The sequence below is a fragment of the Procambarus clarkii genome, chromosome 40 (genome assembly GCF_040958095.1).
Source record: "Procambarus clarkii isolate CNS0578487 chromosome 40, FALCON_Pclarkii_2.0, whole genome shotgun sequence".
Lineage (NCBI taxonomy): Eukaryota > Metazoa > Arthropoda > Malacostraca > Decapoda > Cambaridae > Procambarus > Procambarus clarkii.
The window spans coordinates 6,152,456-6,169,791 of record NC_091189.1 but is presented as its reverse complement, the minus strand read 5'-3'; the positions used below and the strand labels follow the sequence as shown (position 1 = coordinate 6,169,791).

The 17,336-nt window shown below is 36.3% G+C and overlaps 1 protein-coding gene across 7 annotated transcripts in view; it reads right to left on the bottom strand.

The window, feature by feature from the left end:
• Positions 1-14,739, bottom strand: part of shtd (anaphase promoting complex subunit 1) — an 82,280-nt gene extending 67,541 nt beyond the window's left edge. For 6 of the 7 annotated variants that reach the window (XR_011230992.1, XM_045741736.1, XM_045741738.2 and 3 more), the window contains exons 1-8: positions 14,650-14,739; positions 13,245-13,444; positions 11,771-11,990; positions 9,476-9,570; positions 8,448-8,604; positions 6,406-6,551; positions 5,551-5,825; positions 67-2,782 (exon numbers count right to left, since the gene is read on the bottom strand). Coding sequence is in view for 6 of the 7 variants with exons in the window: in XM_045741736.1 (XP_045597692.1) it covers positions 67-2,782; positions 5,551-5,825; positions 6,406-6,551; positions 8,448-8,604; positions 9,476-9,570; positions 11,771-11,990; positions 13,245-13,406 (3,771 nt within the window). In the remaining variant the exon portion in view is untranslated. Of the gene's footprint in view, positions 1-66; positions 2,783-5,550; positions 5,826-6,405; positions 6,552-8,447; positions 8,605-9,475; positions 9,571-11,770; positions 11,991-13,244; positions 13,445-14,649 lie in introns of those variants that run through there. The other variant, XM_045741739.1, reaches the window with a different exon arrangement.
• Between the last annotated feature and the right edge of the window lie 2,597 nt (positions 14,740-17,336).

Below are 17,336 nucleotides of genomic sequence, written 5' to 3'. Positions count from 1 at the left end.
ATTGTGATACTAATATACAGTGTAATTAATTTAGTAAAGGAAAAATTATCATATTATATGACGTACCTGAACAGTATGAGGAACATCCAGCTCGGTTGATGTTGGTGGCAAGAGACATTCTAAATGAACACTGAGTAGTTTTGTAGTTTGGATGTCCATTGTTCCCCTCTTGGCTACAGATATGCCAAGTAGTAGTCCAACGCATATCATTTCATGACCTCGTGCTAGATAATCATGCATATTGACAGTTGCAAGGTTTCGAAGGTGACCATTAAGTCCAAGGGCCATGAGAAATCCTGCGTGATTAGTTGGACTGTCCAATGTTCCCTTTGGTTTATTGTATACAATCCATGTAGAATCTATTTCCCCACAATTGGGAGCAATTTTGAGACCTGCTGCAACACCATTGTGAAAGTGTGGCCACATGTCCATATTTGGGGGCACTTCTATGTTAGAAAGATCAATAGTTGTTCCTCTTGGTGGAGCTTTGCCCGACAGGTTGAGCTTGGGTATCGGGAGAGTTTCTGTAATTATTGGAGCAGAAGTAAACAGAGTGAACATACCTCGACCAACAGGAAGCGACATAGTCCTAATACAGAGAGCATACAAATGTCTTTCTTGTTCTTCTAGAAAATCGTGATCCGATACCTCTGGCCGCTGAACAATGTTAATTGTAACAGCACGCGAGGAGCACAGCATACGTCTCACTTCAGCTATGCGCTGATCTTCACGCCATCTTAGAGCCAGCATGTCTGTGTCCAAGGTTTCCATGCCATCATCATCTTCCTTTGTGGAGGATGGTGATGGTTTCTTTTCCTCTTGCATTCTAACCTTTATATTAAAAGGATCCTTTGATCTTTTTCCACCATCACCTTCATTTTTAGCATCACCTTCCCTGTGAGCAACAAGATCAGGCCTATGGATGAGGTGGTACGCTGAGGCTGGCCAATTCTCAGGAGGACATGTGCGACACATGTGCTGGGCATTCATTAGGACCAATGATACGCCAGGAGAAAGGAGCTGAATATCTCTGACAGTTAATCCAAGTTGATCTGTTAAGAGCACTATTTTTTCATGAATTTTGGGGTTATTTTCACAATAATTTTGCAAATTCAGTGATACATCAGCTGAAGCAAATGGTTTTGGATTACTTGAGTTTATTTGTTTCAGAAAATGTTCCATTGGGATATTATGTAACCCACAATCTGCAGCTGCAACTGAGTAGAGCAAAATCAGGTTTTTGGTTGTAGTGCACACATGAGGAATGTAGGGAAAAGGCTGAGGCTCAATGCCTCCCATTATAGTGTACAAGTGAGCTAATACATGAGGGGGCTTCTCAGTAAAGTACCCTACATATGTAAATTTTTTAGACTCCTCTAGTGGCACCTGTGAGGGTGGACCTTGTAATGGACACACAGTGGGAAAATCCCTCCAATAATGGTGTAGGTACTGAGTAAGCCGTAAATCTGAAGCTAGTTGATCTAGACAAGTAACTAGAAGACTGCAAAATTCCCAATTCAAGGTGTTTAATTTAAAATCTTCATAAACCAAGTGAAGAGCAAAAAGAATTGATGGGAGATGAGAAAACAAAGGTGATTTTGTGTGCACTGTACCATTGCTGACTTCCTTTGGTTTTTGCATCACACCAACTTTCTGTAATCCTAGCATTTCACTCAGACTATTTCCAGCAGCCATATGTAATGGTGAAGACAACATGTACTCCCAATCATTATCTGAACCACTCTCAGCTGCACGAAACTTTTTTGTAGCCACAAGAGTACATGAATCCGAGGCCTCTACTGGACATGTTAAAGCTAGTTTATCTGTGTCATAGCCTATCATTGATAACAGCATCATTGAAAACATGGTCCATTCCCCATGAGGAGAAAAATCACCAGATCCTGGGGCATTCCGAGTTGCATACCACTTGTTGACCAATTGGAGAGCAGCCTCTCGTGGAAGGACATATTTGAGTGCAGCTAAGGAATGCTTTACAACTGGAGATGATGCAATTTCTGGGAGAGTTATTCTGTAATAATTTCCATTAGCATGTTCCAATGTAACTCTCGTATCAGATGGATCTCTCAGAGATACAATGGCAGAGGAAATAGGCAAATTTGGGTCTTCAGTGAAAGATCCATCCATATGTGATTTCTCAGTTATAACTGGAGAAAGACCTACATCAAATTTGGCATCTACAGCAGAAGTTGGTCTACTTGAAGTTAGGAGACTTGATCGACGTAGTGGTGTTGTAGATGGGCTATGTAGCCTTGATGATATGTTCAATGACGAAAAATCTTTAAAAAGCGAGGAATTGAATGTGGGTAATCCACAGAGATTTATTCGACTGACATGAACAGCTCCTGTATATAAGGATAAACTGCTACTTCCATCAACTACAATCATCATCCGGAGCGATTTAACTGGCAACGCATCTTTAGCAGGTATAGAGGATATAGAGCCAAAGATAAGACTTGATCTGTCATTGGAATAATCATATTTAATGCAACGAAGCATCCCTGCCTGGGACAGCATTAAACAAAGATATTTTTGCCCAACACTATCTTCTGTTAGGAAAGCCTTAGTGGCCCGAGCAAGTGAATGATCCGTCCACAGGTGATCCAAACAAACATCTGGAACCAAAGGCTCGGGCTCAATAAATGTTTCATTAAGAGAAGAAAACTGTGACCGAGGTGTACGGGGCCCTGGAGATCGAGATGGGGAAGGACTCATTGCCAGTCTAAGATGCTGCCCACCAAACACTGAAGGTGACTGTGTTCGGCTGAAAAGAACAAAATATATACAGAATATAAAAAAAAATCTACACTACAGTATTTTATAAAAGATCTTCCTTTTAATACTATGGTAACTTGAGTACAGCATATTAATAAATCTAATTACTTAATATTTTAAATACAACAAATATTTCTCTATTTTTAAATGTTTTTGAATGTAACTCTTCATATTTGACATCTGATTACTTTAATATGCACACAAACAAAAACACCATTCTGTAATACACTTTTAAATAAATTTTCTAATCAGATGTAGTTAAGTTTCCTGAGAGAGAGCAATACTACATGACAAAGAAGAAATTTTATCTTATACTGATTTAATATAATAAATGGTCTGATTTTTATCTTATATTGATTTAATATTAAATTAATATTAAATTTTAAATTATTCAATATTTTTTTCATAATCTACAGACTTTTTTTCTATAATTTCTGTCAGGACACTCGGAAACCTCTTGCCAAAATGTTTTTAAGAGGTAAATTTTGCCTAACATTAAAATGGTCAGCACCTTCCCATCTAGTTAGCATAATACTAATTAGCTGAATTCTAAACTAGTCTTAAGCAGCTTTCTTTGAACTTTACCTATCAATCTACCTTATTCTATTTACCCATTCCTATTTCACAACTACCTGGTAAGTAAACTCCAAGCCAGCAGAGATCGGGGATTGGCATGAAGTAAAAATGGTTACAGGTTTACAATGAGTCAAAAATCACAAAGTACCCAGTAAGTTTCTTCATGTAAATGGACACATGTGAGGAGTTGGGTTAGGTTGCACTTTACTGAAATTTAAAGTACTGTACAGTACTACATATATATTTCTATATGTGCAATTTCTATAAGGAAAAAATTCACAACCATTGAAAAACCAAGTACTTTCAAAGACCTCATTAGTTTTTCAATATTTTTATCATACAAACTGCACTCTATAAAGATTTGCTGTTCAAGTCAAATTCCCTCCTGACCTTACCAAATAATAACTCATCAAAATATGCTCTACAGAGACATATTCACCATTCTTTACAAGGTAGGAGCGGTGCTCCTTCCATTAGGAATCCATGCATGAGAGCAAATAAAGAAAAAATTCCTTAGCATTGTAAGTATTTCATAACTTCAGTCAGTGCATATGGATGAGGGGTCAATCATAATGGACTGGTTTCTATCTCTAATTGGTGGACTGGCATTATCTTTTGTAACTTGCATCATTTTCTTAAGGTACTTCAGGGTTCATATATGGAACTGTTTAGTACACACTGAGGAAAGGTGGCAGTTTTAGCTTCCTTGTCTGCAGCTTCAGTGCCTGGGGGCTACCACATACTTGGGAAAAAAATGGATTCTTATATTTAGTAAATAGTTATAATGACCATTCCTGACCTACTGAATTAAGGTAATGGAGGAGGGGTGAACTCATCATTGGCAGTCATTATACTTTATGAATTTATATGCAATATATTTTACTACAAAAGTGCAATCGATGTTTGACAGGACTTCACTTTAAGTGCCAGTTACAGTGTCATTACTTTGGCAGTAAAAACGGTTGATGAGTTTGGCTGATTTGTATAGTATAAGCCTTATATACAACAGCAAGACCTGCAACACTCAGGCAAACATGCAAATATTTCAGGAGCATAATTCCTTGCACAGTCACTGTGGTAAAACATGTACACTACATAAATACAGTTACAAATTAAGTGACCATGTAAAGAATTATGCTCCTGAAATATTTGCATTAAAATATTGGTCATTTCATGACAAATGGACCAACAGTGTTACAGGACACGTTATTTCCTGTGCCTAGGGAAAAAATATTAAGTTACCAAATCATATAATGTTCGAGGTTGTCCATCAAAACAGGTACAGTACTTAAAGTGTTGTTGTCATCTGTTTGTGACGGTAACAACGTGGAAGTTACAACAACGTAACTCCAGGTGGAAGCACTATAAACTGGAAAACATGTCTTCTTCAAACCCACACACTAATACCCAATGCCTATTTAAAACAAAATTTCTTTACATAATTATGGTACCTGTATATGTTACTTACATAGTATATAAAATTTGCCATATTGTAGTTGATTTACAAACTTTGACACATTTTGGATGTAAATATTTTATTCTTTAGCTGGAGGCTCATTTATCATTTTGAATCCATTAATGAATAATGGTTAATATGAAATGAGACTTTTTCCCTATTAAATATGTAAAAACAAAAATAAGGAAATGTAAACCAACAGAAAACACAGATTAATGTAGGGAAGAAAAACCTTCCAATTTCCAAGTCCTCTAATCCTCCCACACCTGTTCCTTTTTTTAAATTACTGTATTTTAATCTTCCCTTCAAAGATATTGATCAACTACAGTACTTGCATGTTAGCGTTCCATCCCTGGCCGTCCAAATGGTTGGGCACCATTCCTTTCGTTTCCTTTGTCTTATTCCAAATCATTCCAAGTGCTATATACTGTAGTCGTAATGGCATAGTACTTTCTCATGATAATTACCTTACCTTACCTACATACGAACTCCTTAATTGAATGTAAAATAATATTCTATGCCCTAGGAACATGTATGACCTGATATCAGTTTGCTGGAATCATTTCATTTATGTCAATAGACAGCATCTTGTTTATAACATTTATCTTTTCTCTACATTTATATAATATGAGTTTATTACAAAAATTATTAATATTATACATAGGTGTAAGGCATGCACACAATACTTACTCCTTCACACGGGAAATATATCTTTCGAGACTCACCTAAGTGTTGCCATGTGGCTCCTGGGTGTCTGAGATGGCTGAGTCTTTGGAGTGTTAAGTATAGTGGGAAACATGCTAGATCTTGTACGAGAGCTAGTAGGAGTCGGTGAATGGGAAGGTACTTGAGCAGGAGGAGAAGTTACATATGCATGGCTTTGGGAAAGTGAATGACTATGTGAATACGAGTGCAACTGTACAAATGACCCAGGATTGGACAGCATAGAGGACACTGGAGAATTACTTTGAACACTGCTCTGAAGTACAAAGTTGTTTTCCTGAAATATAAAAACACTTTAAATAGAATGAATCCTGTATGTATCATGGTCATCTGGTATACCATAGAGAAAAAGTAGAGAACCTGCAGCCATTTGTGATAATCAGTGTGGCCTTTGAAAGCTATTTATGTTAATAATACTTGATCTGTAAGTTTGTTTTTGACATTTGAATGTATTCAACACATGATACAATGTGTAGATTTATGAAAGCTTTGCTAAGAAAAATATGATTTTTGTATGACAAAAGGTTCCCCACCCACCCCTACCATAGAGGTTTCTCCTCTTATTCTATTCTCATCAGTATGAGAGGCAAAACTTTTATCATTGTTTTGATATAATACAGTACAGTATTAAGTAATATTTTATAAATATATTACAGTACAGTATTTATCTTTCTTACCCAAGAAATATTTCAAAGCCATCAAAATATATGATCTGAACAGTGTCTTGCTCCGAGACACAAAATTATGCCTCTCTAGCTCCCAGTAGGCTCGGGTGGGTTTTGGAGGCCTGGTGCAACTCCCTAAGGCTCGGCCACCTCATTCATATAGCTTGGGCAGCAACTCAAGTGTATATTTACCTCTAATTTTGCCCTTCGTATTTTCCATATGGTATGACTGCTGGTACTGGAGTTATAAAGAATGCAGATGGAAGGCTCTTGTGACATGAACACAGCTTGCTGAGATAAATCACTCAAGTAGGCAGGTCGAGCACAGCCGCTGTAACCTGTTAACAATTCAAAAATGACATTGAACATGTTGAGGACAAATTATATGCTATATCTGATGATGCCACAAGTGTGACTGACAGCAATGAGGGATGTATATCACTGCCATGCATTGTGGGAAAGCAAACACCAAAAATATACCTACTAGAAGCCCATAGGATTACTTCAATATTTATCCCTCTTTTAAACCACATTCCAATGAGGTTATCCTCATTGGAATGTGGAATCCTCATCATGGCTAATACAGGATTTTCTCGTGGATATTGTCCTTCTACAAAAAGAACTGCCTAAGTATATACTAAGGTTATCTGCTTAAAACGTAGGGAATTTCAGACAGGATACCGAGTAACATTATGATTGGCTTTGAAAGCCTCAGACATTCTCTGTCGAGTTATTCTTATGGGAAAGGTTAGTGAAGATGTATTCCTGAGAATAATGGATATTTGTTCCCAAACCTTAAAGTGTTGAGTCTTGTGACTGAACCAGAAACAGCAAAATCAGAAGAATACTTTTTTTCTCAATTCTAAAACCTCTGATTATTAAAGAAATTCATGCAGAGAGGAAAGATTGACTGAACTGGCCATTATGCCAGCTTATAGGAGACTTAAAATTGACCCTCACGAAGATACAATACTGGTATTTCAGATTTTATATAACATTGCCCAAAAAGGGTTAATTTTCGTTAATTATTTCTCTGACAGTTATAGAAAACGCACATTAAAATAACTTATGTTTGATGAATCATGAATAACCTTTCAAATTTGTTATGAGAAACTAATTTACTGTTTTTAAATACAGTATACTGTAACTGATAATTTCCTGCTAAATATTATTAACCATTTATGGCAGTAAAATACACATAGTTAAATGATTCTACTGTATTAGTTTTTACAGTTTAACGAGTAAAGGTTTAGAACTGCCGTTTGGTCTTTTGATTTCCCTTGTGTGTTACTGTATCTACACATGGACTTGGTAAGAATAATAGATATTTCAATTAAGTTTAAGGGTATAATTTAAATAACACTATGTAAATAAAAAGTCAAATTATGAAGACATAATTGGATGCTTAATTCTGTTGTATACAAAAATGAGACACAGTTAAGTTTAACCTGTTAGCTGTTGGGTGTGTAATAGTGTGCAACATTACACTTTGCCAAATGGTGAACAGCTTACAGAAGTGAAGAAATGAAGTGTTACCTAGGCTGTAAACATATGGCTCTGGGGCTCCACTGACCTACTAAAATCAATCCCATTTTCTTAGGTTAAAATATACCCATAATGGATAACACTCAAAACATGTAATAAATGTTAAAACGTGTCTATACAATATGTAAATCAGCAACACAGTATTACTTTTGCATAAAGTGTATATTAAAAATAAACTATTAAATGACTTCTAAAATTAGTGTATAACTTTGAATTAAACATACTGTACAATACATAATATGCATAAATGCACACACACAGATATAAAGAGAACACAGAGGCAGGAGAGTTAGGTAAATGGCCTAAATAATGTACAAAAAACTACTAAGGTGAAAATGTTTGCCCAATGTAAGGGAGAGGATGACTTAAGACTCACACATGTGCCCTAGGTCAACAAGTGACCTCACCCACAATGTAACGCCTGGTATCAATTTACTGTGTGTGATATCAGGTGTAAGGAAACATGCCTGAAAGTCATGCCCTGTCTGCAAACTGAACCAAGACCATTCACCTGCTACAAGCTGAATGGGTTGAACATGTGCACATGTGCATACTTTGAGAAGCTTGTCAGTATGCACCAATGGAGAGGTGTTTGAGATTTTACACAAAACTGCAAATATGGCAGGCATAATTTTTCTTCTCCATTAAGCAAACCAAGTTCAAGCAAACAAACAGATATCCAAACTAACCACTTCTATAGAGAAGAGGATTTATTTCATCTAGTGGATGCAGTAAACTGTAAAATGTTGGCAGCCTCTCCGCCTCAGGTTTAGGGGATGCCATTTCAGATGAATGAACCTGGCGCTCAAGAAGAATGCCATATTTTACTGGCCATACCTTCCGTACCTGAAATACAATTATTATCTCATCAATGTCTAGCCAAAGAATCTTCATTTAAATTAAAAAACAACAATACAGCTTAAGTTTTGAAAAGATGAAGGGTAAAGGGAATGGGAGGGTTGCATGCAGTACTGACCTAACAGGAATGCCTAAATACTACGTAACAAAATGACCCAAAGACATTTGGATCATTTTGTTATGTGGGACAGTACTGTACCTACTGAATACATGGAATAATACTATACCTACTGAAAAATTAAATTTGACTCTTCACTAATAAATCTCCTAAACTATTATTGTACTTTTCTTGAAACATGAAAATCCCTAATTTTTAAATGAGTTTGGGTGGATATAAATAGGAGCTGCCTCATATGACACAAATAGACCCTCTGCAGTTCATTCTTATGTTCTAAACAAAAAGTAAAGAAGAATACTGTATACATATAATTAGTTACTTTTTGTAATTAATCCATTTTGTATAATAATGATAAAAATAAAATAAAGTTGAAGCAGAAGGAGAAAACAGTGAACAAGTGCACACATAGCAGCTTACAAGGCTCCCTCATGTGCCTTTTATTCTTTTCTCTAAAGCTAAGGGTCTTTGGTAATTCAACAAGAGGGGGGGATACCCCCAATACAGTACTGTATTTAATAAAACTAAATATACAATATTTTGATGATAGACTATCATGAGAAATACCTCAAGTCCCTATTCCTGGCATAAGCTACAGTATCTCTCAAAACAAACAATATAACTCCTAGAGCCCTGCCTCATTACGATTGCAATGAGGCAGGGCTCTAGCTCACACAGAATATTACACTAAGTGTCTCAAAGAAGCATTTCTTAGAAGAAAAGTAATAAGTTTCATAAACTCACTGGAAAAGGTAAAGCAACAAAATAGTCATCACCATCTTCTGTAAATATATTGAGACTGTCACTCTCCACCACACAGATGCTAGGTAGTGCATCTCCTGGAAAAAAAACAAAATAGATATTGCTTCTTTGGAATTGCCTTGACAGTTAATAAAGATCTAAAAATAACAAATAAAAAATTAAGTTTGATTTTTAATTCATGCTATCCCATACAGAATTTCAGATACAAATATCGTTATACATTGCTCATTAATAAAATATATTCAATATCAAATCATTAATATTTAATTGCATGAAAGTAAACTAGATAGGTATTCCCCATTTCTTTCACTGTACAAGCAGCAACCAAGCATCTGTGTGAAGGTATGTCACACAGTGATTTCACACTGGCAATGAGAATGTTAGGAGAAGAATCCTTTCAAACTGAAAGGATTCTTTCAATTGAATCAAATCTGACTCGGGAAAAACACCACCAAAACAAAGCTGACTACACTCAGATAAAAGTTGTGTGCAATAAGGATCTAAAGTCTGCCAATAAGTCCCGTCATTATCTGACGAGTGATGGTGCATTTCCTAAGGGAAAAGTATATTTACCAGCAAGGTAAGAATACGCATGCATAATGCACAACAATACACATGCACAACAAAAGCTTATTGTAAATAGTCAAAATAGAATCCGACCACCTCTGAGATATTTAGGGTAGTTTCTCACTCTAATATCCTAGAGTGAGAAACTAAGCAACAAAGCAGTAACAGTATATGAAGTAAAGATGCAGTTTATAGATCAAGATGTGATAAAAGTTGTAGGACCTAACAAAGACTTTCTGTGGATGCTAGAGAAGGCCGCTGATGATCTGAACAAACCACTTTCAATCATCAACAATTCTTCACTGGAGAAGAGAGAACTGCCAGACTGCTGACATACCTATAACTAAGAAGGGGATAGATGAGGAAGGGGCACTAAACTCCAAATCTTTATCAATCTTATATATCATGTAAGGGCCTTGTGGAACATTTTAAACAGACAAATTTTTGTCAAAAAGCTTCAATATGGGTTCATAGAATGGAAGTTTTGTATGACAAACCTGTTACTTCTAGGAAAGATGTCAATAATCATGAAGGACAGAAGGATGAGATGATGGCATATTCCTAGACTGCCAAATAGCTGTTGATAATGTTCCACACACAGGAAGCAAAGAATGGCAGTGAAATTGTAGATATCAGAAAGGAAAGGAAAGGAGTAACAAGTTGAGTATATCAAGTGTCAGAACTAGAACTTGCACAGCTTTTAACAATATATGATCCACAAAATGAAGTTCATAATGCATAATTACCATTACTAATAAAATACACATGCATGAGGGTGAAAATGACATAAACCTAACAAGGAGCATGCCCCCTCACAACACTTTCACCCGTTTTGACTCCAAGAGCTCAGACTGCAGCAATGTAAACTTATACAACTTATAACTCTATGTTTGATAAGCCCCCAAAACACAGGTTAAAGCCCTCCACCACAATGTTAAGGCAGAACAAGACAAATAAGGGTTGTCACACATTAGACACGTGCTGGTAAAGGAAAGAAAAACTTATCATGACATACTTAAAAATACCCACACAATCCAGCAGAAAGGGATCAAAAGTCCGTCAAAGATTGGAAGACCTCTATGGGAGTGAATCGTACATAAGCCATCCCTATTCTATAGTCCAAATTTTTATCATTAACATCAAACTACTACCCATAATCCAACTCAGGACACACAGAGGATAAAAACCAGTGAACCCATTAAACTTGGACCTCAAAAATGTTCCAGAAATGCCAAAAAAACTTGTCGGGAACCAGAATAATCTCTAGTCAGAGAATGTAATAGCTGGAACATTAAAAATAAGAGACCCTCAGCCAACCAAAGTCTCAGTCTAGCCAATAAACCAAATTTAATGTTAATAAGCTGAATTGCTCTGTTGAACCACTACACATGGTAACAAAACAATCACTTTCTAGGAATCAATTTTCACCTGCAAACTGACATGTGGGGATTAAGGATGTTTTGAAGTATTAGGCCTGGATGATCACTGCTAGGACTTCTCTATTTACCCCTAATTTACACAAGTGATTGTCTTCATACTCCACATTTTAAATATGGTACAGTATTTGTAATTCTGTATGATATTTACAGTGAACAAACACATATATAGCAATCATGATTGCCAAGAAAAAACACCATGCCCTCAAAACAGCAGCAATAACTAGATATTAGAAGTTGCTGATTTTTCTAGAATTAAAAAATACATTCTAACCTGTTGGTTCTTCTGGGACAGCTTCCCCAAGCAGGGGAGGTTGGTCAGGGTATGTGTAGAAAGTAGCAAATAAGATATGCTGAACTGTAGAATCACAGGTCATACACTTGATTACTTGACGTGAGCCTGCTTGTCCTCGTGACCATACCACTGTTGGACCACATACATACAATTCTTCTTCTGTCAATCCATCATTACTCTGGCGTAATTCCCACCAATCCTGTAACATCAATAACAGATTTACAATACTGTACTAGTTTTTAAATTTTAGACAAAATATTTATGAATCTAAATACACCATTTGGCCTGATGGGAAGCTCACTGGTTACTTTTGTCTGTTACTTTTTGTCAACATTCGTGGAAATGTTGAACATATATTAAAGTAATTACAGATATCACTAGTGACAAATAGGCATGTGGATGTCATGTGAGATAACTGGAAACTTTTAATTTTATTGCAACAGAAATTTTTAGAATGTGGGATTCTTTGGAGATAACTTTGGGGATAACATTAACTTTGCTGGATGGCTGCTGCAACTACAATTTAAGGTAGTAATCGACTTGAGAATGGTCCAGGACGGACCGAAACGGGTCGTCCCTTCACCTTCTAGTGTGTGGTCTGGTCAACTCAATTTAAGGTAGTACATTATTATGAATGAAATGCTTAGATTTTTTTTATATTTGTGGAAATTTATGGAGTTGGACGAATTGTTCATGTTGAAAGTAGAGCATGAGTACCAAGTGACTAATGATAAAAATGGAGAAATATGCTAAAGATGTGCCATGGTTATTCACTGCAGAATATAGCAAGCTACATGAATATGAATATAACAAGTCAAGATGAGTGTTAGAAAAGTACATATCAATGATGACATGGATGACAGTTCTGGAGGAGGATGAAAGTGGTGTATGCAGAAAACTTTTAAATCTTACTTGTTGTGTAAGTATATATTTGCACAGCAAGTATATAAACTATACAAAATATAATACAAATCAAATTACTGCTAATATAACAAATAATGTTGCTCAAGTCTGTATGTGAAATCAAGGCAATGAAAAAGTATTGGAACCTACCAATAAGTTTAGTATGTATTATAATTAACTGACAATAGGGAAATTAGACAAGCATATGCATAACTGGCACCCCAATTATTAATACAGTAAAAAAAAATTGCATTTAAAGGGTGCAGGAGCAAGAACTGTCTTTGATATTTTAAACCATTATCCTAGGTCCACTTGTTAACCATTATGGCACACTGAAAAATATTATATGAACCCATTTTTATACGGCCTTGTGTAGAACAATATGCAGTTTAAGATACGGCAAACATATATAGGTTAGTACAGTACGTACCTGAATTCACTAAATGTTTTGGAACAATTATGTTCACCAATACTCTACTTTATACAAGTACTTCTTGGTATAAATAAAGTACTGTACTTTGTAAAAAATAAACAAATAGGACATACATACCTTAGAGCCATTAATAGAGACTGTGTCTAGCTGTCTCAAAAGATCTAAGTGAGGTGGTGCCGGACTAGGTCTGGGTGGCGGCAAACCCACATCCCCTGGATGATAACCAAGATATTCCCGCCCAAATGGAATAAACTCTTGGGTATCCCCACATGATATCATGATGCTAGGCTCACCCACACCATCCAGATTTGCTTACTCTGAAATAACAAAGCAATATAATTTTTAGACAGAAAAATATACAGTATGTATACCTAAAACCTTAATTGGTTTGGCTAATTTAAAGTCCTACACAACAAAATTTTCACAAAGCCACTTTTTTAAAATCTCATTTGATGATTTGAGTACAGGAGGTACAGTTAGCATAGAAAGAATTTGGAGCCTTGTGAAAGGCTGTACAGTATAATATTTTCCATATATTGTACTGTAAAGTCATACTAAAACTGCCACACTTTAAGAAACAACCAAATTACATCCATTCCAGACTAATAGTTGAGACTACTACATGTAAAACAATAACTTATTAAACAAAAATTATTTATCAAGATGTTTTCAACAATATTCTTTGGGCAATCGTCTATTCTGCACATTTTTGGAATACGATACATGGGTTGACCCAACTGAGTTGGGTCAGATTCCAATGTCAGACATTTTCAAAGTACCAATGACAGCGTGCAGTACAGTGCAATAATCTGCTGGCTCTAAAAGTAACTTCTAAGGGCTACACTGCCTAATATCATTTGGAATTTCAATTTTATAATTATAACTATTTTATGTTTCAAGTCAATGCAATGAGATTTTCTAGAGATATTGCAAGGCTGGTGAAGAGGCCCAGTCCTTCGCCAGCCTGGGGCTAGTGAAGGGCCTGGGCACATCAACGACTGGGGCTTAATAGGCCAAGGACTAGGGGGGTCAAACTGACAAGAACTGTGACACGTTCACCAGGACTGGGATTCAAGGACCAGGGACACAGACTTTAAATATTTATTTACTTATATACACAAGAAGGTCATTGGGTTTATTTAAGTACATAGCATTGATTGTTTTTACATTCTTGTAAAGCCACCAACACGCATAGCGTTTTGGGAAAGGACATGGATCCATGGCAGATCATGGACTGGGGCCCCCAACAGGCCAAGGACTGGGAATCAAGGGTATAAGGATCGGGGCTCGAAAAAGATCATGGACTAAGGTTCAAAAGGTCATGGACCGCGGCCAAACATGACAAGGAGTGGGACTCGCCAGGACTGAGGCCACTGGACTACAACACAAGACTGCAGCAAGTTGCGTCCCACATGCTCCCCTATTGCCCACCCAAACATATTTTATGAACGTTGACTACTGTATTAACGACAGTCTTTGTGAATTCTAGATTTAATGACATGTTAGTTTTAAGCGGGAGGACCTGTGTGTTGTTATGCTTCTGTGGTGGTTCAAATGTTGTTGAAGATCAGCTGAGCGGGGGAGGGAGGTGCGGGAAGCGTCCCGCGCGGGGTTACGGACTTACTTACATTAATAATAATTTAATTCATTAATAATAATAATAATGAACAAAGGGCCTCATCAAGGCCCTTGTGGATTTGTTAATTTGATATATCACGTTATTGTGATTTCTGTGTGTAATAATAATAATAATATTTATTCACAAGGTACAATGGGTATGTGAGATTACATAAGATTGGTATTTTTACATTCTCGCAAAGCCACTAATACGCATAGCGTTCCAGACATTCACACAACTGTATGGTTGCTACAGTATTAGTACTGTAGTACTAATTAGTACTGTCCTGTAGTACTACATTAGTACTGTACTTATTTCGTACATGTTCGTTTCTTATATGGTAACTTATTACTACACCCACAGTATACTTTTTTTGTTATTAACAAGCTTAGGTATACACAGCAACGTGCTGCTATCCTAGTCTATATGGAATATTACACAGTGTAGATCAAAAACTTGCTATAAGTTCATCTAATATTCCCATCTAGCAAACTCTGGGTACAGCATAAGAATATCTTCCAATATTCCAGAGTATATAAAGTAATTACAGAGCTCAAAGTACCTCATACTATTAGGTCTGAAATCACTTATAACAGGGCAATCACGGATATAGTGTTTGAGAGTATGTCCCAGCTCTTGTTCACATAATATATAATTGCAATATTCACCATTGGGGGGATTCATTACCTGCAGCCACCTGCCATAGATATCGATATCCCAGCCTAATTCTGGCAATTACAATGTCACACTGTCTGGTGGCTGTTTTGTGGTCCTCGTACATATAATTCTCGGTTCTAAACATGTCATATTTCTTTATACTCGTGTTTTCTGGCCTGTGTGTTAGTAACTGCTCTTTTGTCTTCCCCAATTTTCCGAAATATTACGGCTTTTACGGCAGAGATTGGAATGCCCATATACATCTCAATTTCAGGCTTAACACATGCAGTTTTAGCTGCCTTGTCTGTGTCATTATGCTGGACAACACCTATGTGAGATGGTACATACAAATGAGACTGAAACTCTTGCTCTTTGCATTAACAATGTTGTTTATAATGGATGTTACAACATTCTAAATACAGTTACTATTTTGCATGTCGGGTTTTTAAGGGCCTGAAGAGCTGACTTTGAATCACAGAAAATTACTCCTCCACTGTTCTTCAGTGCGTTAGTGGCAAGTTGTAGTGCAGCTAATTCTGCATGTGTGGAGCTGAGGCAGTTATTAATTCTTACACTTATTGTCTGTGTACATATGTTGTCTTTGTATATTCTACAGGCTGCTGCAGTGCGACCTGTTGACATTTGAACAGACCCATTGGCGTAAGCATAGTGCTCGTGAGGCTGTAAGTTATTTATAAAGAAATCAATGGTTTCAAGTTATTTATTTATTTATATACAAGAAGGTACATTGGGTTTATGAGAGTATGTAGGATTGATGTTTTTACATTCTTGTAAAGCCACTAACACGTATAGCATTTCGGGCAACAGGTCTTTAATCTAACAGATAATTTTAAGTTGGAAATTTGTAGAAAAATTTGAAGAATGTTAACAGATACAAAGTAAGAAAATTTGAAGAAAATTAATAGGTACATTACTGTAAAATTCAAGAATTATCAACATGTACATTGTAGCATAATTTGAGGATTAATTATAGATACAGTACATTGTAGTAAAATTTGCATTCAACACAACAATCATGATACAGTACAATAGATACCTGGGAGGACCTGGCTTCCTGTCCTCATCGAGGCCACTAGTATTAGTGGTCCTCAAGTAAATTCATACGTGGAATCAGGAGAGAACATGAAATGCCAGGCTGAAGCTAGTAACAGAACATCTTTGTTTAGGTGATTCAAACACGTTATGGCGATATAGTTTATTAATAATAAATTTGATTATTATTAAATTTATAAACAATAAAATTTGAATGTTGAATTAACAATATAACTTGCAAAGTTATTTTATTAACTAACCTCCCCCTGCAAAGTTGGGTGAGACTAGTTCCAAACGTCTGGCCTCTAACCCTGGAAAAACAGACAAACTCTGAACAAATCCACGATATTGTGATTTGTGTGTGTGTGTGTGTGTGTGGACAAACTCTCTTATGGCATACACAGACAGGATAATTTAGCAGAGAACCACCATATCTCTAGTAGCCCTAGTGGGGACAGGAAGCTGGCAGCTTATCAAGGTTCCATATTTTCCTGAGGATTTTTTTCTATCTGGATTTCAATTGTAATGTCTTGAAATTCGGCAGGTAGGTGGTTCCATGGGTTTATAGCCCTGTGGGTCTGTTTGGCTGGTATATTTATTTATAAATGCAGTGTACTGTATTTGAATAAGAGATGCATTGTACATAAAAAATATCAATTGGATATTTTTACATTGGTAAAATTACATGTACATTTGGTTGATCTACAGTCCTGCCCTGTCAGCAATATATATATTCTATAAGCTGAAAATTACACAATTCAAGAACCAATTGGTCCCAAGCCTTGTAGAGGATTAAGACTCCAATAATTGACTTTATGGCTACATGTTTACTATTATGATGAGTGGCACTGCCTGATAAATTATCCCCTCAATGAAAAAAT